Here is a 26,830-nt window from a genome sequence, read left to right on the forward strand (position 1 = left end):
ATAGTTAAGGTCTCTAAAGAGCTACCATTGCTGCCAACAAATTGGATACAAACACAATTCTTTACTCCTGTCATTACTATCGCTATTCTAGCTGGTGATATCAAGCAGGGCTGGCAGCCCGGTTACACTACTTGCCTAGTTTAAGGCTCAGTTCTTCTTGTCACCACGTCATCTGTGGGTTCTTGTAAACAAGTACTAAACCTATTTTTGAGGATGTGTGTGAAAGAACTTTGTTTTAAAATGCCCCCCAATCAAAAAGATCTGCTTTGGTCGCCGCCAGCACGCTTCAAGAGTTGATCAGACTACATTGTTGGCTGGCGCCAGCAAGTGCGAGTGGTCACAGGGGAATGCTAGTCACTGCTTACTTACTATACCAATGCAACAATCAGTTCTTGGATAGTTATTTGTGTAACTAGTGAGCAAATGCACACAAGATAAATGTCAAAACAAGCTTTGAACCGAACGGGAAATACTGCCACATGGTTAATAATCTCACCTGGTTTTGGATTTGCTTACAAACGTGATCGGAAATGGTTAGGGCCTACACAGTATTCGCAAACAACATTTATGTAAACAGCTAGAACACAAGAGTTTCCTAACCAGTGTTTCCTAGCATGTGGTATGTTAAGAGTTGAGACCATTGCGGAGGTGTTGATCTAAGTAAGAATAGAATATTTTATTTCAGGATTGGTTCGTTCTTATGCATTTGCACTGCTTTTGAAGTGATGCCTACTTCACTCAGATACATCCATTGTGAAAATATATTTTTCTCGGGAAAGCTCGTCCCCAATTTGGAAATGATTGGACTTCAGCTTGGAATGGATCTTAGACCAGATGTTCTCAACTTGACTTCTTCATCAAGCTCAGTCTTCTCATTTGAGTTTTGTTTTACATTTCAATTGTATTCTCCTTCCAGCATAATGTATATTTTCAATTAGGCTAATTATTAATCAAATGTCATAACACATAATTCTTTTGCAAATTCTAGATCTCCTAATAATTAGAGGATTAGTTAGGTTAGAATGGAAAAATAATGAATATCCTAACAAGTAAAATATTGTTACATATTATTTGTATGCATTGTTACAATATTATTTTACATGGCTCAGTGGTAGGCCTACCCAAAATATTTTTTTCCTTGTGGAGTGGTAAATGGTTGGGTAAAAACTGGTCTAAGGCTATTGAAGTCTGTTTGGGTAAATTTTAAGAGTATAGGGGGATTAGGAGGTGGTTGCAAATTTTTATAACGTTTGGCATGAAGTAAGCTGCTTGTTTTTTGCAGTGATCAAAGTTAAGGAAACTTGGGATGTGGATCACAGTTTACTGAACGATTAAAACTTTAATCTCTGTCTCTGTGGAAACAGATACACTCTCAATGCTTGCCTGAGTGGCCTTATTATGCCTTCAGCAAACTTCATTAAGTCTAAATACTTTTCTGCATACACATCTGACAATTGACAATTGAACTCTATTCATACTAGTAGGGAGCACTGATTTTCTCTCACATCATTATGAGATACTACATCAAAACCAAACAAATCTTCACAGGGGCAGGGACTGGCTTGAATAGTTTTTTTTTAGAAAACAGTTTTTTAGCACTAGCTTTCTTAACAATAACAGGAGCTCAATCGGGACCTTAATTTATGGACAAGCCTATGACTGCAGTTAGCCCATCCAATCTTACTTACTAATTCAATTCTAATGTATTGTTATCCTAAGTTTCTTCTGCTTCATCCTAAAAAGAGACGGGAGTGAATTTTCAAGGAGGTTCAGTTAACTTATTAATACCGTGTGTATGTTAGTAGAATCTAGAATCATACACTACTGCAGAATATTCTAGTACTATCTCACCCTAGCAAATGCAATGAAGAACAAATGTTCCGGAGAGAACTGCTCCAACCCGGGAAGCCTCTTCTCTGGTCCGTGCGTCTGAGTATACCTTTGGTAAGCTGCAAACGCCTGATGTAGCCCTCCATTGTCAGCCATATTCTCTCCTAGGGTTGTAACCCCATTCATCTATAAAGAAAAATATTTATTTACAAGTTTCCATTTAAACATTTTTAAGGTTTACATTCCCTTTAACTTTCTTGAGTCAGATACACTTATTTAAATCAAGTTGTTGTATTTAACATGAAGAGAAGAGAGTTTTAGAAACAAGAGTTTATACTTAACAAGAACTATTTTAATAATTTTTTTTTTACAGTCTCTTAAAAAGTAAATTGTATTCATAGCTTTTAACCCTCCGTTGGTTACACCTAAATAATGTACCAGAAGGATCACACAGTATCTAATTGATACTGTACAGTGTATGCATCATTTTCACGTCTTTCCAATGATTGATTTGACTGTTATAATATTTTTTTAATATTCTATGAGTAATTGCTTTGTATTTGGAATATTATAATTATGAATATAATTTAATTCTTAACAATAAAAAATGTTTTTTTGACATTGTTAGTAATTTTCCACAAAACAGGAACGGTCGCACTGTATAAATACAATACATAGTTATTTATGTATTTTGATACATAAATAACTAACTTTAAGTTTAGTTATAAAATACACCTGCCACAGCTAACCTGTAGACTGAGCGAATTTCCATTTGCCTGATTTGATTTTCAATTTAATTCTATTTAAATACATTAGGTTTGCTGCTACAGGGAGGGTAATAAAGTGTGTTTTTAGTAGAATATGAATAGCATAGTATAAAATAAATTAATTTACCAAGTTTGATCAAAATATATCCATCAATCAAACTGCAACAGTTTACAATATTTTCCATAAAATTAACATGGGAATTTTAAATTTACAATCTCTTGAATTTTCTCTTTAACCAATAAGCGTATTGTAGTATCCTTTATACTTTCTATGATCAGCTGTTGTTATTAATTATAAAACAACGTAGTTCAATATTTATCTTTACAATTTACCGACAGACCGCCACCGCCCACCACCGCGCCGTGCAGAACGCATCATACCGTGCATAGCCGAACTCTTCGTGGGAAATTGTTATCTCTATCACTGTCGCTGTCAAAACGTATCGTTTGTAGGTTAAATGTAAATGAATTTAACTGTCATAACCTAACCAAACTTGCTGACAGTGAAAATATCGAATGAAGGTTTACTAATAACAAAAATAGTTCTGTGCATAAAATAAAATTATAAATGTCTCATAATCAATTATATAATTTTTTAATTATAAAATTAAACTATCATAGCCTAACCAAACCAACCAAACTTGCTGATAATGAAAAAATCGAATCAATAAGTTAATGCCTCCGGTGAGTTTCGAACTGGTTACCTACGAATTATCAGCCCGGCGCGCTATAGATATAAAGTCAATGGCGCTATCCACTACACCACCGAGACCGATGGCTGTACAGCGTATCGTTGCGGTAATGGTGTTTGCTAGAGCGGTGGTGGGCGGTGGGGGTCTGTCGGTAAGGGTTTCTCAATTTACAGTTTATGAATAATACTTTTATTTAAAGAGTTTGATTAATTGCGTGCAATTATTAACTCTAATTCAAAGTCACAACACGTACAAAAAAAACTTTAACATGCTAAATTATTTTTTTTTAAGCTCTTCAAAATGGTCTAGAGAGAAATTGGGAAATTTGTGTTTCAAGGTCAAAAATGAGAAAAACTAATTTTTACTCCATAAAACCCTGTTACTATGGCCCGATCATGCTGGTTCGCAAACTCATTCAAGTTCATCCCGCCCTACACCTTCAATCCAAATTTCATTAAAATTGTACTAAGATTACTTTTATTGTGTTCACGGACACATATATATATCATATATATAATATATCATTTTGATTGGATTGTGTTTTTTGCCTCTGGGGACATATTAAAATTAAAAAGTAAAAGTAAATCGGTCCCGGGTCTATGTCTTACCATGAGACCTCTAAGGTAATAGCTACTACTCTATAGGGAAATTCGCTAAAATAAGGATAAATGCTAAGGAATGATGACAAACTATTTGTTTGTCATTTGCTCTGTAACAGTGTCTAATCATAATATTTCTTTGTTTGGACATATTTAAGAAATAACATCCATGAATCAAACACACACTGAATCAAAATGATACACACAGATATTTAACAGGGTATGTCGCACTGTGTCAAATTGATACAACTAAAAATAGTGCCTTGAACAAGGTCAAGTTTAACCACTGGCTGGTTTGGGCTAGCCCCACCCCCAAACTGGCTGGTACACCCAACTGCCCATTAGTGAGAGGATTGCAATCGGTGCGCACACGAAAAAATGGTGGCCGTAAATGTTGTTGTTTGTATCAAAATGATACAGTGTGACCGACAGAGGGTTAAAGAGGGGATTCCGATGGGAACTGAACTCACATAAGCAGTCTTCATGAGCATCTCATCCAGTTGAGGCACTCTGTAGCCGTTGTATTGCTTGACAAAACACTTGGCCTTGTCCAGATATCTTTCCACTGTTCCATCAGTCCACCATTGAGCCAAGTTTCCCAGACCATCGCTTTGGCGGCCTGGACAAACTCAACTACTTGGGTATGTTTGTGACTCATAAAAGTACAATGATTACTAGGGCAATTGACCTGAGCTCAAGTTAACCATTGACTTGATACTGAAGGCAATCTGAAATGCTATCTATTAATCTACCGTACTACTGTGTACACCACACTGCACCTGTGTCCAAAAGCGAATTTAAACCTAATAAACTTCCAAAGTTAGGGGATTTTATGATTTGTTTTGGTATTATACAAAAGAGTGAAGGGTGGGTAAGAAGAATTAGTTTTGATATCTGTTAACATGCTTAACAAAAGGATTTGTCATGATTCCACAATATTGACTAGAGTAGGCACATAGACAAGAAAAAAGCTGAAGGCTAAGTTCGCATACCTAATAAAGCTACTTTAAAAATTGAATGGGGTTTGTAGTTAAATAATATTATGCTAGGCCAGCAACAGCAAGTAGCATTTAAGTAACACCTGTTTACTAGTAAACGATGAAACACATCTATGCATACAAGATTACATGACTAAACAACAAATTTAACAGCTTTTTATGCCATTTAAGAAATAATAAGTTACCAAAAAGTTACATTTTACTTAAATAAGTTCAAATACCAATTATTTTTTAGCCCCCAGTTCTAATAAAACTATAATATAATATATCCTATATACTCTAATATGAGCTATGTATGTCTGTCTGTAATATATATATCGAAATCCAGCGGAAGCATTTTGACTAAGTTTTGGAATAAGGGACTTAAAGCCCTAAAAACGTGATTGGTGACAGCCACTACCTCAGGAAAATTTGTATTTCGCTACACAACTCATTTGAAAATTAAACATTAAGCTTATGGGTTAAGTATAACTGTGTTGGTTTGGTTAAACAAAATAACAAGGAAAAAGTAAACAAAAGACTTGTAACATGTGTTTATAACAAGCCATCCACAGTATACTAGCAAATTACAATATACAGTACAAAGGGAAACACATCAGTTAGTGTAACTATTGAGTAAAGATTACTGAGATTAAGACTGAAGATTACTCGATATAGGGGAAAATAGTTGCGATCAAATACTGATTATTTAACTCGGTCCTCTCCCACAAAAACGTAACGCCCGAAGTACTGAGACATTCCAAGTAAACTAATTACATCTAGGGTTTTAAATTGGCATAAAACTATTACTGTTCCCTAAATCTCAATGAAAATCAGACAGAATCTTAAATTTCTTTAGAAGTAGTATGAAAAATCTTTGTCACAAGCCAGCTTGAAACCAATATGATTATATCATATTTTTATCTGCTGTCATTGGTGAGCATAAAGGTCAAACAACGGGATTCAATGACATTTACGTTACATTTGTTATTATTTCAGCGATCAAATGTCTATGGTTTGTAATAAAAGTGTTTTTGTAAATTATAAAATGTCTGTTTACGATCTTGTTTTAACTATTAATTAAACCCAATAAACCACAACCGAGCAAGTCACGGTCCCCTGGTACTAACACTTAATGCTTTACTTACCTAGATCATCAAAAGCATGAGTGATTTCATGACCAATAACCACTCCTATTCCTCCATAGTTAAGAGCTCTGCAAAAGTTAGCATTTTAATACTTTAATTGAAATAACAAATTTTACATCCAACTTAACACACCTATCAATCACTCACCATCTATAATATTTGTTTGGATCTCTACTTTTTTTTATTCAAATCAGAGGCAAATTGACTGACAATTTCATTAATTTTACATTATGTAAGAGATGGCACTGGACAATTGATTTGCATCAATAAACAAAGATTTACTACGTAATTTATGTTGGTTTAGTTTCTTTAGATAAACCGGATCAAATACTGTATTACATTTTGGATTCTTTTTGAGAAGTTGACAACAGAATTTTTTTTAATTGTAATAAAATACCTTAAAATTGTAAATTGATAATCATCACAATAACCAAAAGGCATTAGCCAATTCAATACAGGATACATATTATGTTAGCAAAAATTAAAAATAATCTCACATTAAAAAATAAACTTACTCTGTTCTGCCCTTGCCAAAAAATGGAGGTTGAAGTATACCCGCCGGAAATACTACAACAGAAATTATTATAGATCTTAAAAACTATGCGATATTAGAACAAAATTATGTTCTTGAACCTTATTTATTCTTGTCAGAATTAATGTATGACTTACGGTGCTTACAGAAAATGATAAAAATTTCATAGTGCTTCAAAAACCTAACTGAGCCACCAAAGGTATCTGACAAACTATTAGTTGTAGAGAAAACCGTAAATGTATGTGGGGTTCATCTATGAATAAATTAAATTCATAGTATATATGAATTATCCAATAGGGCGGCTAAATTTAAAATTTCTTATAGCGCACCCTGTATTTTATAGTAGTTTTAGAACTAGAATGTTATTTCAAGGTTTTTTACTTTTGTTTTGACATTTTCTTAAAGAAACGCCTACTCTTTTATGGTGTGCTTATTTTAAATAACGATTATCTGATTAAAAGATAGGACATTTGCCAGGAATTATAACGGAAATTGACAGGAAAGCAGGCTTACATTTAAATAAGTCCATAGAGACACATAACATTTACAACACAAAAGGATAAATTTTCTTCAACGAACCACTACGGCAGTGTGTTGAGGTTGATGACATAAGATCTGACTGGGAGACAGTTATTGTGGTGTGCCTCAGGGGTCAATCCTTGGCCCTCTGCTGTTTGTACTATACATAAATTACTTGAGCTCAGTCCTCACACACTGTAAATACCTCATGTATGCTGACGGCTTACAGATTTATACACATTTTTCAGCAAAATATATCGACAGTGTTCTAAAAATCAACGAAGACATAGAGAAAATCATAACTGTACTTGGACTGATAAACATGGACTTACACTAAATCATACAAAACAAGACCAATCATAATTTGTAATTCACGTTTACGAAACTCAATTGACTTTGACACAGTGAACTCAGTAAATATAAATGGAACAGCTTTACTTTACTAAGACAAAGTGAAAAATCTAGGACTTACTATAAACTCGACGCTTACTTGGGGAGATGCAAGTAGTAGACATACGTAAAAAGGTGTTTGCATTTCCACTCACTGAAGATGTTACAGAATTCTTTACCTTTACAAATAAAGTTACACCTTGTAAAATCACTTGTCTCACTTTACTTACTGTAACTCTGTGATCAATGACATGACTGTAAGCTTGCTGATGCTCTCCAACGCGCTCAGAACTACTGCTTAAGATTTGTTTATGATCTAAGACGTAATGAGCTTATCACTCCTTTTTATGTTGATTCTAAATTACTAAAACTATTTGATCCAAGATCAATAAAAACTCTTTTGAAATCTATTCAATATTAAAAACAAATGTTCAAATATATGTTTTAAATTATTTTAAATATGTAGCTAATGAAAGTGTAAAGAACTCACATTCTGCTTCAGTAACTTTGCGTATGCCTCATCATAGAACAACAGTTTATGACAGAGCGTTTGTTGTTACTACTTCTCACCTTTGGAATGATCTCCCTCTAGCCATTAAAACCCTTAATAGCCGTCCCCGGTTTGTGGCAGTACTAAAAAATCTGTTTCCTGGACGTATGGCCATGGTTGGTATGTCCTAGGCGAGCGCTTGGTTGTTCACTGACAGGTGTGCGTGTCGGTGTGCAAAATACAAATTCTTGTTTTTTTTACGTTAAATATTGTAAATAGATTGTAGGATATATTGTACAGTATATGTTTAGATTTTTATCCACAGGTTAAGTGTAAGAGAGGGCCATGTGGCCCTAGCTTTGCCTGTTTAAATCAATCATTTTCATTTCATTTTTTCATTTCACTGGTGAAAATTTGGTTTTCTCCAGTGGTTGAACATTTCTACTTTTGTGTTGTATATATTATGTGTCTCTATGGACTTATTTAAAAGTAAGCCTGCTTTCCTGTAAATTTCCTTAATTATTTTAAATAACAGTGTTTACTATATTTAGAAACTTACTAATGGCATTAAGTTGAAAATCAATATATGCATTAACAACGGCTGGACTTGCAGACCACCTGTAAAAGATTTTGATTTGATTACTCTAATGTAACACACACAACATAATAAAAAGCCAAAATAGGTCTTATACAGTAAAATATAATTACAAAAGTTGCAATAAATTAATCTACATTAAACACATAAATACAAACTTACTCATATCTGTCAGTCGGCTGTCGGAGTTTTGTAAAATGTTTGAGCACTTGGAAATGTTTTCCCTTTTCAACATTTTCCAAATGATCTGCACCAGCTGTCAACTGCAAGTAATCAATTCAAATTTAAATATGTAGTAGGTAGAATATTATGAATCTAGCATTATCTTAATTAGTAGGCTTACGGTGCAATTAGACCTAAACCTCAGTATCCAAAGTGAAAGCAAACTTTTTAACCAAACTGTTCAGTGTTCAATATAGTTCCCGTATCGTTTGGTAAGTAGTTTTTTGAGAATCAGGTTGAGGTGGGGGTTATGTTGAAAAATTAGTAGCTTTTATTTGATTGAATATTTAAAAAACTATTATTGTATATTAAACACCAACTTTAAGAACAGTTATTTATTAACAAGTTTAACAAGGTTCATAATGTAAAGATATAGTAACTCTAACTGAAGTCTTATTTTGTTTGTTTTGCATTTATAATAAACAAAGAACATTTAATTTAATATTATCAGCTGATTGTATGTACAGGATATAATAATCTTCCCTGGGAAAGAATCAGCTTATTACCTCTTCAGTATTCTCTGAGATCTTCTTATTACAGATGATGGATAAAAATTTTTTGTCCTGTGTGATGCTTGAGGAGAGTCATTTGGTTTGTTTACCACTTGTGCATGTTTCTGTGACTCAGACTCTGAGGCTTCAACGGACTGTTCATTTAAAGATACTAGTGTAGAGCGCATTTGATCAACATGACATTTAACCATTAAACCTTCAACTTCAACTTCATAATGGCAGTTTCCTAATATTTTGACCACCTTACCAAATTTCCATTTAGGATGATTACTTCTGTAGTCTCGAACTTGAACGTTATCGCCGGTGCTAAAACATCTTAAGGCACCAACGCCTTCTGTGTCAGAGATCCTTTTCGCCTTTAGCAGATCAATTCTCGTACGTATACTCCGTTTGAACATCATCTCCGCAGGGCTTCTTCCTGTGCTTATGTTCATAACTTTACGGGTTTGTAGAAGGAATCTACATAGGTTTGTATGGATGTCTCCAGATTCTTCAGCTATTGCACTTAGTTTTCTTTTTAGAGTTTGTACATAACGTTCCCCTTGTCCATTTGACGCTGGGTGATATGGTGCCATCAGTTTATGTTGAATACCATTGGATTCCATAAAATGTTTAAATTCATGTGAAATGAACGCAGGACCATTATCACTAACAATTGTACTTGGAATGCCGAATCTTGCAAACATTTCTCTTAAGATTCTTATAGTGGAGAAACTAGATATGCTTTTTGTTTCCTTTACCTCCAACCACTTTGTATATGAATCTACTGCTATGAAAAAGTATGTACCTCTGAATGGTCCTGCATGATCTATGTGCACCCTTTCCCAAGGAATATTGGAGTTTGGCCATGGTTCATGGTACTTCGGAGGATCGTTTTTATTCAATGCACATGGTTTACATGAATTTACATAGTTTTCTATGTCAGAATTCACTGTAGGCCACCAACAATACTGCCTGGCTAGTTCTTTCATTTTTGTTATGCCTGTGTGAGCTTCATGTAGTTCTTTCAGAATAGTTTTTCGTAAAGCACATGGAATTACAACTCGAACTCCTCTAAATAAACATCCGTTTTCAATTGACAGTTCTCCCTCTAAACCTTTGTATTGTTCAGGCTTCGTAATATAAGAGGATGTCATTAGTGCATTGTATACCAACTTTAATTCTGGATCGTTCATAGTTTCTCTTCTTACTTCATTACTTGTGACAGGAAGGGAATTCAGTTGTACTTGTAAAAGGTATTTGTCTGATACTGTTTCATCTAAGGTTTCTTGATGATCACATGTATTGTTAACAGGAAACCTTGATAGGAAATCTGCGTTGACATGATTCGATGCTTTACGATACTGTATTTCGTAGTCAAAACCTGACAGAAATACAGCGTAGTGTAACATTCTAGTGGCGGTTAAGGGTGGTAGGCATTTTGAGGGATGGAAAATAGAAGACAATGGTTTGTTGTCCGTTATAAGTGTAAACTTTCGACCATAGCAGTAATGGAAAAACTTATGAACACCCCAGTAGATCGCAGTCGCTTCCTTAATAATGTGGCTGTAATTTTGTTCTGCTTTACTTAATGTCCTTGAAGCAAAAGCTATAGGTCGTTCTGTTCCATCCGGCATCTTGTGAGATAAAACAGCAGATAGTCCATGAGGCGAAGCGTCCGTTGCCAGTATCAGTGGTAGGTTTGGTGAAAATGTTGTAAGAACCCTCTCTGTTGTGATTTCCTTCTTAATGCCCTCAAAAGCATCATTACATCGTTTTGTCCATGTATAGGTTTTCTTCTTATGTAGCAGCTCATATTATGGATGTATCTTAGTTGCGAGGTTGGGTAGAAACCTGTGATAATAGTTTACAAGCCCAAGAAACTGCTTCAATTCAGTAACGTTAGTGGGTATGGGACATTTCAAAACAGCTTCTATTTTATCATGGCTCTTATGCAATCCTTTTCCATCAATTTTGTATCCTAAGTAGTTCACAGACTCTTGAAAAAACTTACTTTTATTCTTGTTTATGTGCAAGTTGTTTTCCTTCAAACGTTCCAACACCTTGATCGTGCGTAGTTTTGTTTCTTCAATAGTTCTTCCTTGAACTATTATATCATCAAAGAAAACAGCAGTACCTTCCAGTCCAGTTAAAACTGAGTCCATGTAGCGTTGCCATATGTTTGGAGCTGTTTTTATTCCAAACATAAGTCTATTTACCTTAAAAACTCCCATATGAGTACTTATGGCTTGAAGGTTGGCACTATCATCGTCCATTTGAAGGTGTAAATACGCCTTGTGTAAGTCCAAAGTTGTAAAGTATTGCCCTCCATTTAACTTGTCAAATATCTCTTCAATCCTGGGAATAGGATAGTGATCATTTTGCAGTTGGGAATTTACAGTTACCTTATAATCAGCACATATTCTTACTGTTCCGTCTTCTTTCAATATAGGTACTATGGGTGTTCCCCATTCTGAATTGGTTACCTTTGAAATGATGCCCTTTTCTTCCAGTAAGCACAATTCGTCTTCTATTTTAGTTTTTAATGCAACAGGAGGGACACGGTATTTAATAAAAATGGGTCTTGAATCAGGCTTTAATGGAAGATTTACTTGTTTATCTGGTGCAATTCCTACTTCTTTTGTAAATAGGGATTCATATGTGTCAAAAATGTCTTGTTTTATATTATTTTCCTTTAGGATGTTTTGCTTGTAAGAACTAGGACTCGCCATGTGATTTACGTCATGAATAGATATGTCAAAGTTACGAATCCATTCGCGCCCAAATATATTATCAACATTATTCTGTACAACAAAAATTCTACCTACCATTGTTTTTGAACCTAACTGAACTTTAACTTCACTTGTTCCAGTTAACTTAATGGATTCCCCTGTGTAGGTTTTTAGCTTAACATTTGGGACTTCTGTAATTTTCTTGTGTGGGAATAATCGTTTGAAGGTACTTAATGACATAGATGATACAGCAGCTCCCGTATCATACTCCATTGAGCATTGTACTCCATCTAGAAGCGGTGTTACTAAGTATTTGTCATTGAATTTGGATGACAAAGAATTGAGCTGTAGCTCTTCAGTGATAGTGAAAGAATTACTTGTACCATCTGTTTCTTCATTTTCACTGGAATAATCTTTATCCGTAGAGTCCATTTGTTTTTGAAATGCCTTACCTTTGTTCATTTTACTCGCCTTCAAACAAACAGCAGCAGTATGACCCTTACCATTGCATGTAAAACAAGTGGCATTGCGTAGCTTGCATTCATTTGCTTTATGGTTAGATTTACCACACCTAAAACACTTGCCTTTCAAATCATCTATTGATACAAAGCTGTCGGATTTTGATGGGTTTTTTGTGGTTTTACTGATTTTATTTACAATAGCTGGTGATGACATTTCATTGTTACCTTGTTTTGATATCTCGAAAGATAAGGCTAACTCATACGCCCTTTGTAAAGTCAAGGAATCTTCTTGTAGAAGCCTTTCTCTTATCTCTTTGCTGTACAAACCTCTAATGAACTGGGTGCGTAAGTGGGTGTCAATCGTACTGGATTTGCATTTTGAACAGGAAAAATTACAGTGTAGAGTCATGCTACGAAGCTCTTTCATGTATGTGGAAATAGATTCACCCGATTGTTGTGAACGCGTGTAAAACTTATGTTGTTCAGCAACTTCATTTGGAGTTGGACAAAGGTAATCTTTGAGTAGCTTGACCAGTTCATTATACGATTTAGTATTTGGTAAGTCTGGGGCGCATAAATCATTTAAGAGTTGAAAATTCTTTGGACTAAGGCAGCTAATTAACACCTGCACGCGTGTTTTGTCATCATCCTCCCCCCCTAATCCATTCAATTCAAGATAGTTAGTGAGCCTAAGTAAGTAGGTTGTAAATGTTTCATTACCTTCATCATAAGGTTCCAACTTTTGAAGTGGGGGACGAATCTTTTGTTCCTTTTCTTCACTAAACTTCTCTTGTAGATATAACAGTAATGCTTGATTTATTTCTCTTTGAGTCGTCGCCATTATTGTATATTAAACACCAACTTTAAGAACAGTTATTTATTAACAAGTTTAACAAGGTTCATAATGTAAAGATATAGTAACTCTAACTGAAGTCTTATTTTGTTTGTTTTGCATTTATAATAAACAAAGAACATTTAATTTAATATTATCAGCTGATTGTATGTACAGGATATAATAGCAGGGTGTCTACCAACCGGGAAATCCGGGAATTGTACTTAATTTTTACTGGCCATGAACTGTACGGGAATTGTCCTTAAATGCCAGACTATGTCCTTAAATTTTTAATGGGCCATAATTTTATTGATCGCTAGTTGGTTAGGAGCACATAAAAGGTTTATCAGATGTTTGTTTACATTTTCATAATTTATTACTAGAGTAATAAAAACCCCCAATAAAAACCAAATATGCAATAAAAACCCCATTAGCATTCTCAAACCCATTAATATTTTATCACGACAATCAAGTGTCAAATCAAGTACTTCCAAGAACTGTTGATTCAGTAGTAGTTTAGCTCATAAAAGCTGTATTGTCAAATCAAGTACTTCCAAGAACTGTTGATTTAGTAGTAGTTTAGCTCATAAAAGCTGTATCACTTTTATTCCTTTACAACATTTATTTATTACTAGGGTAATTATTATTAGATCCCAAACATTTTTATCACGGAAATAATGGTTTTATAATGGCTGTTAAATTTCACTTCTTACTTGTACTTCAATTTGCCGCTGGCCATTGCCTAGTGCCATAAAACTGTTTCATATAAAACATGTAACTAATCTTAAACATAACTAAATTTTTTTTTTGACAAAACATGTTTTATTACAATAGAAATTTTACAAAAAAGAGTAGAGGACTGTAAAATTAGAAATTAACAATTAATTTTTAAACAAAAAAATTTGGAATCCCAGCTCCATCTTCAAATTCTCTCGCTGACCGCCATTTCTTTCTTGTTCTCCTCAAACACATACTGGTTGACCTTAAAACAGCACAAATTGTTCTTGATCTTATCCAACTTATTACTAAACTGTATGGTTTTTTCCACTTCTCTGATAGTTTTTCAGCCATAACCCTTAAAAACATTTGGAACTCATTCCCAAAAATTCCATCAACACTTGTAACAAGAGGAGTAAACGATGCATGTCGTTGTTCACAAGCTTTAGTATATTTTCGTTTTTTTTCATCTTCAGCTTTCTTAATAACTTGTTGATGAGGGATGGAGACATAAGATGGAGCATCAGTGTCAACGACACGAACATCAAACAATGCCTCCATCTGAGTCTCCCATACGCCTCTACAAGCTAGATCAGCTTTTAGTGCAGGTTCGTTGAGATGACTGCCTTCTGCTATCAAGGGCTCTTTAATGCAGTTTCCCCACGCTTGTTCCATCATGCTACCTATTGTGTCTCTTACTTCATTGTGTCTTTTTATTATCAGACCTCCATTTCGACATTTTAGAGCATGCTCTGTATTGAACTCGTTTCCGCATCCTTCACATTTTAATGGGAGGTTTATTGGTGTTTTCCCATAACGTAGAGCAAGGGCATCTCTAAATTCTTGTGGGGACATGTCCAGATTAAGTTTCTTCAGAGGCAAGCATGATAGCCAGCATCCATGTTTTGCTCTAGGTCCTGCATTGCGCATAATAATTTTCTGCCGTTTTTCTGAGAAAGTTTCCAAATGCTGACTGAATAATTCTTCTTCCATGGATTTCTTTACTTCTTTACATGACTTAATCGATAAATTTAGGGCATATTCATGTGAATCAAAACAAAATTTAGTTTTCTCTTTTAAACAAGATGTAAGAATTTTGCATCCATCTTGAGACGATTTAAACATATAATTTGACTGCTTTGTTGGGTCTATTATTCCTATTCCTCCCTTTTTTACTGGTAAATGTAGAATCTCACATTCCTCATTGCTTACTTCTGAACAAAATAGATTTGGAAAAAAAGATGTCCTAATTGCTTGTTGTATAGGTAAATACGTTTCAGATTTAGTTTCAACTACCCTTTGAAAAAAAGTCCATTCCATTTGTGAAGATTTAGTCACTACAGTGTAGGCAGATTGTGGATATTTCTTTGCAATATTTGCCAGATTGTCAATGTTTTGGGTCCATAAACCAATTTTTTCAGAAATGTGTTTATTTTTTTCCTCTTCAGAACCTATATATCCACCAAGAAATTGGCTACCCTTACAAATTTTCATACCAGATATTTTCTTTTTAAATTGTTTGGAAATATTATCATGATTAAAAATTAATTTTGTTTTATTAACTTGAGGAAAGTACCCATATTTTGGACCTAATTTTGAGAGCTTTTCCCACCATTCCACAACATCATCAAGGGAGCCTTGACAAGAAGAGTCATCTGCATACCAAACTTGAGATGTGTTTGGCATTCTTTTTAGTTCTTGTATTAATGGAAGTGTTGCCAGACCGTATAATATCATTGATAGTGGATCTCCTTGGGTAACTCCTTCTTGACTATACAATCTTTGATTACTTCCTTGTAAAATTAAATCTGAGCTACATTGGTAAGTATTATAAATGAATCTTGCAGCCCTTGGCCATTGGACTCTTGCTTGCCATAAAGCATGAATTCTGTTTATTTTGTTGAAGGCATTATCTGCGTCTACCAGGATCATACACCATTCTTTGTTGGTATTACTATGTTCACTATATTGCTTTCGCATGAAATGTATTCCTCCCTCTATACCAGATTTGAGACCTCCACAAAGTTGATCTGTACCTAATGCTTGTTTTGCATCATCGCCAAAAGCTAAAATAATGCATTTGGCCAGAATGCGTCTGAGACATTCTCCTATTCCAATGGGCCTCACACCTGGACATTTGTCAATTGCAATAAGTCTATTTGCCATCAGAGCTCTTATAGTGTGCCATGGTACTACTTCTCCATTTAATTTCATCGCCAAGGTGGCTATGGCTGTTCTTAAATAAGTACTCTTTTGTCCATGACGCAATAAGAAATCTGTCCAATTTTCGGATGAACTTCCTCCTGGACCTCCACTACCATGAAGTTTTCTTGCTATCTTTTCTACATGTTCTGCTGTTATTTCTGCATTTTCAAGCTTTGGAATTTGGTCCATGCCATCTGGTAATTTAAGCAAATTAATGTCAGGAATTATAGCATTTGGGTGTTTTTCTTTCAATACATCATAAACAGTGTACGAGGTATTATCAATAGTTTCTTCTGGATTAAGTAAACCACCTATATTCTTTTTATTTATCTGTCTTGAGGCTTCCTTTATTTTACCTTTTTGAACTAATTTATTAAAATAAGAGTCTTTTAACTGTTCATATTCGTCAGAGTCAAGATCATATTTTGTTTTCTTTAAAGATTTATCACATCGAATGGCCTCATTGATGAGTTTGTCAAATTGATTATTCTGCCATTCATCTAGTCTTCTTTCAATTAATCTTCTTATATCCTTAGCTTTTTTAATCATTTTGTCTCTTTGAAGGATAATTGCTATAAAACAAATCACTCTCTCAGATATCTCTTTTCCTTTTGCCAACAGTAATATTTCATCTGCAAGTATTTGAATAAAGTTGTTTCCTATTGATCCATTTGGTAACTCATATTGCATCCTTTTCAGTGAAATAATCTTTTCCCATCTATCATTCCATTCAGATGATTTATGATTTTGGGCTTGTGGTTGGTCATTTCCAAAAGATTTTATTAAGACATCAAGAGGATGTTTGTCAAATGATTTTCTATTAGAAGACTTGTTAGGATCATAGTTTGTTATTGATGAGTGTTTTTTCTTAAAGTGTTGTTGGAGCCTATTATTATTTTTGAAACTTGTATTGCATTCAGTACACCTATATAGATCATCTGTCAAATCTTCTATGATATTAACGTTATCCTCTTTTATGGCCCATGCTTTGGATTTTGCTAAAAGTATATCAAAGTGTCCTGAAGTTGGATTACCAGACAATAATAAATTTACCACTGGTACTGATATCTGTTTGTCATTTTGAGAGGAAATTACAATGGGAGGTTGTCTCATAGCCATTGTTCTTGTGCATTTTTGTGGTTGTATGGGTTGTAGGTAAATGTGAAAACTAACTTGATATAGTTGGGCCAAAGCAAAACATTCCACAGACGTTGCAAAAGTGCCATTTTCTCCCATCAATTTTATATATTCATCTTTTTCTGAGGATCCAAATTCATCTAATATAAACATTTTAGCTGATTCCCAGTGTTGATCTAAATATCTAACAGTTTCATTTCGTAATTTAGTAAAGCTATTCTGATTGCCAAATAAGAATACACTTACAGCACGAAATAAGCAGTTTCCATCTTTTTCAACCTTGAAGATTGTAAAATATTGTGCAGGAATCATTCTTGGTTACTTCTGTTTATAGGTTAGGATAAAATATTTCTTTCATTTTTATCCATATTCTTCTTAAAGATAAAGTAATTTACATGATTCAAATTTAGGAATATTATGTTTAGTAAAATAAATATACTATAGAGCTAATAACTAACTGATAATTAACAAATTTCTTAAAATAATTTAGAGTGAAAAAATTGCAATGTTTTGTTTATCACAGTACAGATGATATTCCAATTATATTGTTAGTTTTTGGTTAGGTTTTACTAAATTAAACCATTTTTTTATGGATATTTTATCTTTCAATTGACAAAACCAAAAGCATCGTTGTTTGCATTAAATTTTTATCACTACGTAGGCCTACTTGGTTTCAAATGATGTCATAGCATTTTCTGTATCTTTTTACATTGTTGGCAGTCAGGTTTCAATGTTTTTTATTTCCCATATTTATTTATTGAGTTGTATGCTTTAAGCAATCTAAATCTTATTAACTATTATTAACTATCTTATTATCTTATTGTAGTGACTTTGCTGTATAACCTCCTAGTTTGTTTCTCAGTTTATATAGGCCCTCCTAAATAATTAGGCCTAGGCCTGGGTATTTTGATTCTTTGAAAGTGCTGTAAAATATACTAAGAAAATGTAATTGAGCCTAAGATAAAGTAATGATTGCTATGTGTCGATATTAACTTTGCAGATGAAAAGGCAATAATCTTACTCTGTGCTTACTGGTAGCCGCTTACCATACCGATTTGTACCTAGAACCAAGTTACAATATATTCATTATGCATTAAAGATTTTTTTTCCAAAAGTAGTCGAGAACCTAACGTTGTGCCAGGGCGAACAATGCCAAATTAATCCGCCTTCATCAGATAAGCTATGTGATTATGTTTCCGTGACCGATGGAGATATTTGGGATTTTGTCGCTCTTGCAGGAGACAATGATTGCGTTTTTCTGTTACACTATAAAAGCTGTACCTAAAGTATATGTTTGTTTACTTCAATAAGTTTCTATTTTGAAATTTAATTCTTGTCTATTATTATTTACTTTTCTCTCTGGAACAACTACGAAGAACAAGATTAATACAGTTTGACAAATCAGGAATATTATTCTGTAATCACACCGACAAAGGTCCTTAAATGTACGGGAATTGTCCATGAATTTTTTATCCAAAATGTAGTAGACACCCTGAATAACTATCAAGCTTAGCGCAGAATTAATTTACAAAAATGATCTACGATAAAATTCAAACAAGATTAGTTATCCCCAGTCTTTTTAAAATTAACGATTATAGTAAAAAGTAACAAAAAGAAAAAAATTTGTAGTTTTATTATTTTTAAAATGTTTTTAATTTTTATCGCAAGTCCCGGGATGGCAGCTAAATATTTAAAATACCCCCGCCGCAGCAAACCTGCCGTCTAAGCGAATTTCCATTTGGCCGAATTGATTTTCAATTGATCTATTTAAATAACATTAGGTTTAACGAGTACCTAGGTTTGCTGCTACAAGGAAACTAATAAAGTAGTGTGTTTTTAGTAAAATATTGATAGCTTACTATAAAATAAATAAATTGGCCAAGTTTGATCAAAATATATCCATAAACAAGCAAACTACAACATTTTACAATATTCTCCATAAGAATAACATGGGAATTTTAAATTTACAATTTTTTTAGTTTTCTCCGTAACCAATAACCGTACAAAAACACTTTGATATACTGAATTGTTTGTTTTTTTAAGCTCTTTAGGAAGGTTCAGAGAAAAATTGGGAAATTTTGTGTTTTGAGGGTAAAAAGTGAGAAAAACCAATTTTTACCCAATAAAACCCCCCATAAAACCCTGTTCCCATGGTCCGATCTAGCTGGATCGCGAACTCATTCAAGTTTATCCCGCCTTACACCTTCAAACCAAATTTCATCAAAATCGGATAAAAATTACTCAAGTTATCGTGTTCACGGACACATATATATATAAATCTATATATATATATACCTATATATATATATATATATATACATATATAAAAATTTGAACGAATGGTGTTTTTGGCCTCTGGGGACATTAAAATGAAAAAGTAGATCGGTCCCGGGCCTAAGTCTTACCATGAGACCTACGGTAATAGCTACTTCCCTATAGGGAAATTCGCTAAAAATAATAAAGATAGAGATACCAACTTGGAACAAAGTCAGTGGACATAAAAAATAATTTTAAAACATTATTCAGTGATACGCTACCTCCTCAGGGGGAACCCTGCTAGGAGTTAGACGACACTTTTTAAGGTAAGCCTAAGCATAGATTGATATGCAATGCATATCAAATTAAAGGTCTTTGATAGTAAAATACAATGCCACAAACCCTAACTATAACAGACAACCGAGTCAAAATTGACAGCTGTTGAAACCCGTTTTTTTCTTTGGGTAGTTGCACAATGATTCTGGTCAAACCAGCAACAGAAAACTCTAGATTTGCTGTCATTACAATAGCTAAACAATGATAATGTTGATGGCATTGGTTAATGTGTTTGTTTACCTCATTGTAATACTGCTCGAGGTAAGTCTGATTGCTGAACCAGTGAGGGTAGCCAATGAACTGTGTCATTTGTCGAACCTTGGTTTTGGCTGCAACTCTAGTATCTTCATCCATCCAGCTGACATTGTCTAGTTGCTCCAACAGGCCAGCTCGCAAGTTGCCTACCATCTCCAGTGCCTGCAGAAAGGTTAACAACTTGCTTTACCATAGATAATGGTCAGTGAAGACAATGGGAAAGAATACCATTTTTATTTGTTCATTCAATATTGCATCACATATGAATGAGTTGAAGGAATGAGGATTTATGGGCTGTTATGAGAAAAACAAGGTGTGGGATATACCTTAATCCTTAATGCTTTATCTCTGAAATGGCGACCATACGAAGGTAGATATTTTAAGCCAGGTATGAATGAAGATGAGTGGCGCTATCTTGTAGTCTTATTACTGACTAAGGCCGACTTAAGGTCCTTAGACAGGACTTTTAATTAACCATACCCGATCGGGAATGGCCGCACACAGCGTGTTAATAGCACATACAACCAATGGCAACTAAGGGAAGGGACCTACAGTTTATAGTGGAATCCTAACCACATTTTGCTTTGTAATTTACGAATTGGTCTTATTATCAGTATAGTACTGCGTATGTTAATCCATAGCTGGGAGTATCCCATCTACAGTTAGGAATTAAGAGATCAGGGAAGTTGAAGACTGGTAAAGAGATTGAGTGGAAAAAGCATGACTAACATGTCGTGAACATGAAAGAAGAAGTTAACATTGCATACACATGTATCCATTGGTGTACTGTGCATAAGTTTACTTACAGATTGTTTGGCCTCATCATCAAAGTGCAGTTGGACATACTTGTAGGCGACTGCATATCTCCAAAGACTATTGGTGGCTAAAACACACTCTTCCCACCTGTTGAACATGTTCAATGGGAGTTAGGGTGATTGAATAAAGGATTTTTGTAGAAAATACATAACAATGTTTATCAAAAGTCATGTTTTAGTCCCTTGGGCCATTTTGTTAGAACAGTTACCTGACAAAGGGGGCCTCCTTGTACTGATTATAGCACCAAAAGTAGCTAACTGCTGCATTTACTTACTTTTGACAAATTTTTTTTTTTTTGCCGCACTCCAGTATTCCAACGAAACAACACAAAACAGTGTGCTTTTATTAATACGTATAAGCTTGAAAATAGGTTGGCAACACTTAAAGGTCAAAACTGCGATCAGCTGGTGCAGCGTTTCCCTTTTTTTTACACTTGGATTTAACCTAACCTAAAACATGTTGTATAGTGTTTGAAAGACTAATTATTTATATGCTTCATAGTAACTGTAGGAAAAATATAATGTGTAACACGAGCCCAAAGTGCCTTTGCTGCACTCCAGAAACTTTCCACACTCCCTGCGGCTTGTGTGTAAGCATTTGTCTCATGTGCAGCAAATTGTCACTTCGCACACTAGTTACACAAAGAACTATTTCATACCTCTGTTAAATTGTCCAACCATTAAATTGCTCAATACCTAATATGTTTCGTTTTCAAAGTTTGAGGTCTGCTTGAATTAAAAACCTTTTTTAAAACTGTCTGCTGTTTTTGTAGAGCTATGCAAGCTTTGAAAATGGTGTCTTCGCAACCAAACATGTAAGCATCTGAGCAATTTAATCATTAAACTATTTTTTAACCAACGGTTAAATATGTTTTCTTTACAATTTAAACTGCAGTTTGGACTATTCCCTTGGAAAAAATTCAAACAAATGCCAATAGCATTAAAAATCTCAAATAATGGAATCTTAATTTTTGAACAGTTTACCATGTATGGTCAGGTAGATATAGCAATTATACGAGGGCAGTTCGGAAAATAACCTCCGTTTGCTTCTTGCGCGGAAAATAGAGGAGGTAGCGCTGCCATTTTTGCTCCTGCACGTGTCGCAGGTCAGTCGGCGTCCAGCCGTGGTAGTGTAAGGGTCGTTCGAGTGCTAGTTTTTTGCCGTCGCTATTCTTAATGAGTACTGCAATTGTTAATCCCGCCAAGTGTGAGGTGCGTGCTGTGATTCGGTTTTTCGTAGCTAAACAGTATTTGGCAGCAGCTAATTGTAGAGAACTTTGTGTTGTGGATGGACTTTAAAATTATGAGTGAAGGAGTTGTTCGGGAATGGGTTCGCTCTTTTAAAAATGGCCGAACGAACGTGCATGATGAAGAAAGAAGTGGCAGTCCATCTGTGGTCAGTAATGAACTGGTTGAGAAAATCAACGCAACAGCTTGTGTTAAGCAATGATTCACCATCTCAGAGCTTTCGGATGAATTTCCTCAAATTTCCAGGACTGCTCTGTACGAAGTTGTGACTAACAGGTTAGGTTACCGTACCATAAATTTTGTGCTCGGTGGGTGTCATAAAATCCTTTTGGAAAACCACAAGACTCAACGGATGAACTCGGCTCTGGACTTTTTGACTCAATATGATAAGGAAGGAGAAAATTTTGTGAACCGAATTGTGACTGGAGATGAAACCTGGGTCAAATACGTGAATCATGAGACTAAACAACAGTCTAAGTTGTGGGGTCATACGGCATAGCCACACAAACCAACAAAAGCCCGGCAAGATTTTTCCAAAAAGAAGCTCATGGCAACTGTGTTTTGGGACTCCAAAGGGGTGCTGCTGGTTGAGTTTATGGAACGTAGTGCACCAATCAATGCGGATTTGTACGTTGAAACTCTGAAGAACCTAAGACAGGCGATCCAAAACAAATGCCACAGTCTTCTGTTGTCTGGTGTTGTCCTTCTGCATGACAACGCACGTCCTCATTCTGCCCAGAAAACCAAGGACCTTTTGGACCAGTTTAAATGGGATGTTTTTCACATCCTCCATACAGCCCAGACCTGGCTCCGAGCGACTACCACCTCTTCAGTCACATGAAAAATGGATTGGTTCCCAGCGATTTGACGATGATGAGGAACTGAAAGATGCAGTCACAGGATGGCTCAAGGCATTGGCGGGTGATTTTTTTGAAGAGGGAATTTCAAAGTTAGTCCATAGATAAGATAAGTGTTTGAATGTCCAAGGAAACTATGTTGAAAAGTAGAGGAAAGACGTAGTTTTAAGATGTATATAATAAAAATGTTTTTTCTACTTCTGTGTTTAATTTATAGAAAACCAGAGGTTACTTTCCGAACAGCCCTTGTATAATCAAGTTAAATATGTTTTTCTAATTGTATTCCAATTGTATTCTAATTGTATTGTATTCCATTGAGAATACTGTAACTTAATATGGGTTATCATCACAATTAATTTTTTTATTTTTATTATGATTTGTTGACTGAGGGAAATTATTATTCTCATTTTGATGACATTAAATATTATACAACAGGGGTACCAATCCATCTAAATAAAAACTGTTAAGTGTAATTATAAAATATTTTCACCTTGGCAAATCTTCTGTGGCCCCAGATAAAACTTTGTCAAACTCAAAAGATAGCTCAGCGATTTTGTTGTTCAGGTCTCGATTCAGTAGTTTGACCAATCTCCAGTGCATGTAGTTAGCTGAAAAAGGTTTTAATTTAATCAACAATGATTGCATTCAATAAAAGACCATTACATAAAAGACTGGGTGTTTAGGCCTAGCTGTTTGTTAAGTTAAACACTAATACTTAAACCCTACCCAGGCAGACGCTAACCGAAACCCCTGGTCTGTGAGACCCCATTTGAAAATAATGGACCCTGCTTAGTTAGAAACACACAAACCGAAACCCTTGGCCTGTGAGACCCTGCTTTAAAATACACTACTGCTGGGCATGTTATGAACAGACAACCTGTCAAGGTCACGGCACCCACGCAAAATGAACAAACAATGTATCAACAGGTAGGGGAGGAAAAGGGGAGGAAGGTATTTAGGGAATGGAATCCCCCAAGTAAACAGTGTTGCCAATATGCGTTTGTGAAAATTCCCGTGGGCCTGTCAGACTGGAGTTTCCGTAAAAGTGTTAAAGTGTTTACTATTTAGTGCAAAGATTTAAAGATCAATTTGTAGAAAAATCTGAAGATGCTCCTGGATACTATCATCAGCTATCATCGATCTATGGGGGTTTTCTATCATGAAATTAATTACAAAGTAACACGAACAGGGTTTGCACTATTTTCTTAAAAAATATTAAATATTTAACTTGTTTAAATACACATTATAAGAAAATAAAACAAAAAATACTAAGATGGCTTTTACTCTTTAATTGAAACTTTACTATAAACACAGCACCACATATTGGCTTAAAAGTTTTATTAATTTAATAAACAATTACCAGTACAGAGTACACCAAATTTGGGCTTGATCCTGTTTGGACAGCCAAATTGTTTGGATTAGTAAATGAAACTGAATTAAAATAGGAAAATGTATTTCTATTCTCTATGACTGTAAATAGCCATATATTGCTCCCCTGAGTCTGCCGCGATCTTGACAACACTGGGATTGACTTTCGCCGTAATCCCGGATATAACAAAAGAAACCAAAAGAAACATCATTAATTAATAGATGCTCGGCTATAGGCTGTTAGTGATTATTCCAAATTCTCCAAGACCATAAAACATTTAGGTAAATTCACAGACTTATTAACGGTTATCAACATTTTAGTATGTGTGCAGGTTTTGCAGTTTCCTGGTCAGCTTGAACTTGAAACCCTGCTTAGTATTTCATAGCACATAGGATTGTTTTTTATTTAGAAATCAATACAGTTACCTTCTTAGTTTTATTCAAATCGGTTGTTTGTATTCAGGACTCAGGTGTACTCTAAAAAAAAACTATCTGGTATTTTCATATACATTCAACAGCCAGCTTTCCATCATTCGAGCAGTTTCGCTTAGGCTACGGGGAACTAGACGTAAAATTCAAAGCATTCAATTTGAAGATGGTGCCGCAATTCCCCCATTGCTCTATTGAGCTTTCATTTTATTTTTTTATACATCCCAAGTAGCTAGTATTTTAAAATTAAAATCTTTTCTATATAATTTTGTTAACATGTTTTGTATTTGATATCCAAACACCTAATCCTTTCTATTAATTCATTATGTTAGTGTAACAGAAAAATTACCCACAGTCCTTGGAGAAGAAGTTTCTATCAGCTGTGTCAGTTTAAACAGAAAGTCTAATTCTCTTACTACAATTCTCTCTGAATATTCTATTTTTATATCAGTGTCATTAAATATTCCCTTCACCATAGCCAACCAGTCTATCTGAAACAAGAACATACTGTAGTAGTTTACCATTTTGCTAAATTAAAATGCAGTTTACAGTACAGTAGTTTTAAAACAATGAAACATATTAGAGAATTACAGAGTAGTTTTGTACTGTCCTCTGAGAACTGGAATTTTACATTTACTATGTCTAACTGTCTAACTTTCAAAATGGGAGCTCCCTTCTAAAATTAGTGTAGGCCTAGATTAAATTGGCTTTACTGTATGCAGCTTGTCTCTACATACCACAGGGTTCTCTATGACGGCAGAATCTGTCCATTGTTGTAACTGTCTCAGTGTCATGTCATTGTACATTCTCCGACCGTCCCTCCGCATCTCGTTAGGCGCAGTTAACTTGACAGAAACAGTTCATTAATAGTTTAAGCTTAAACATACTAGATGCTTTAGATATATATAAAGCATTGATTGACACTATTGAAATTCTTAACGAATGAACAATAAAGAATATTGTATTGTATTATTGTATTGTGTGATTTGATGGTTGAACAAAATAACTATTCCGATCTATTAATCATTTGTGATTTTAAATTGCTCTCAACTACTACAGAACCATTCATGCACACAGTTAGTAATCCCTGACAGTAAAAATACAGGTATTCCTTGCTATACATCTTAGCTGTGATCAAGTAAAATGCTGAACAAAGCAAAACCACGTTAAGCAAGCACCATATTTATTTTATGGCCTGCTGTCGGTAAAATAACTATTTTTAACACCTTTTAACAGATTAAATAACATAGGTTCATGATTTGTTTTTCTTGAAATAAAACTAACATGTTTGAAAATTCCTATTTTTCCTTAATACAGAACAATAAGTTACTGAAAACAAAAATAATATTATTGAGACTCGGTTGTTGTAATGAGCTTACCTTAGCCAGTTCCATTTCAAACTGTACAACATTAGCTGCGTCCTGATACGCCATGTCTTCAGAGACGTCCTCGCCAGTGTGACGAGACAACAGCTGGGCCGATCCAGCCACCCAGTGGACGTAGGCAGTAAGCTGTTTCTTGTAAACAACACTGTCTACCAACATGGAGCGTGGTAGTACCAGCGACGGCTGGTCAATCTACAAACAGGTTGGTTGTTAACTATATGTAGAACGGATCGTCTTATGTGTTTTATTTCAGGCTGGGTAGCTGAGTATTTATAGTGCTCGCCTAACAATCAAGGTGTTTCCGGTTCAATCATGAGATAAGTTATAGTTCAAAACTGGACCCAGCTGTTCTTGGGCCTTTTATAAATGGTACTGGATAAAGAAAAATCAGCTGGTCTTACTCAGAAACTAAGCTAAAATTGGCCATGGAATCAAGCTAGATTGCACAATTGACAATTATTGTTCTTTCATTCATTGTTTAATACACAAGACACGGTACATCACAGTGATTAGCTAAATCCACACTCGTGCGCTTCTAATTTCAA

At 34.7% G+C, this 26,830-nt stretch overlaps 1 protein-coding gene across 1 annotated transcript in view; it reads right to left on the reverse strand.

Annotated features, from left to right (window-relative positions):
- LOC129004224 (neprilysin-4-like) overlaps positions 1-26,830 on the reverse strand; it is a 31,843-nt gene that overhangs the window by 593 nt on the left and 4,420 nt on the right. The window contains exons 6-17 of the mRNA XM_054432711.1: positions 26,280-26,477; positions 25,638-25,745; positions 25,250-25,391; positions 23,594-23,711; positions 20,990-21,086; positions 20,169-20,345; positions 8,702-8,802; positions 8,504-8,562; positions 6,529-6,580; positions 6,014-6,081; positions 4,359-4,507; positions 1,852-2,016 (exon numbers count right to left, since the gene is read on the reverse strand). Of these exons, the coding sequence (XP_054288686.1) occupies positions 1,852-2,016; positions 4,359-4,507; positions 6,014-6,081; positions 6,529-6,580; positions 8,504-8,562; positions 8,702-8,802; positions 20,169-20,345; positions 20,990-21,086; positions 23,594-23,711; positions 25,250-25,391; positions 25,638-25,745; positions 26,280-26,477 (1,434 nt within the window). The remainder of the gene's footprint in view (positions 1-1,851; positions 2,017-4,358; positions 4,508-6,013; positions 6,082-6,528; positions 6,581-8,503; positions 8,563-8,701; positions 8,803-20,168; positions 20,346-20,989; positions 21,087-23,593; positions 23,712-25,249; positions 25,392-25,637; positions 25,746-26,279; positions 26,478-26,830) is intronic.

This window comes from Macrosteles quadrilineatus, unplaced genomic scaffold, assembly GCF_028750875.1.
Source record: "Macrosteles quadrilineatus isolate MER2022 unplaced genomic scaffold, UCM_ALF_1.0 Scaffold_9__3_contigs__length_116548681, whole genome shotgun sequence".
Taxonomy (NCBI): Eukaryota; Metazoa; Arthropoda; class Insecta; order Hemiptera; family Cicadellidae; genus Macrosteles; species Macrosteles quadrilineatus.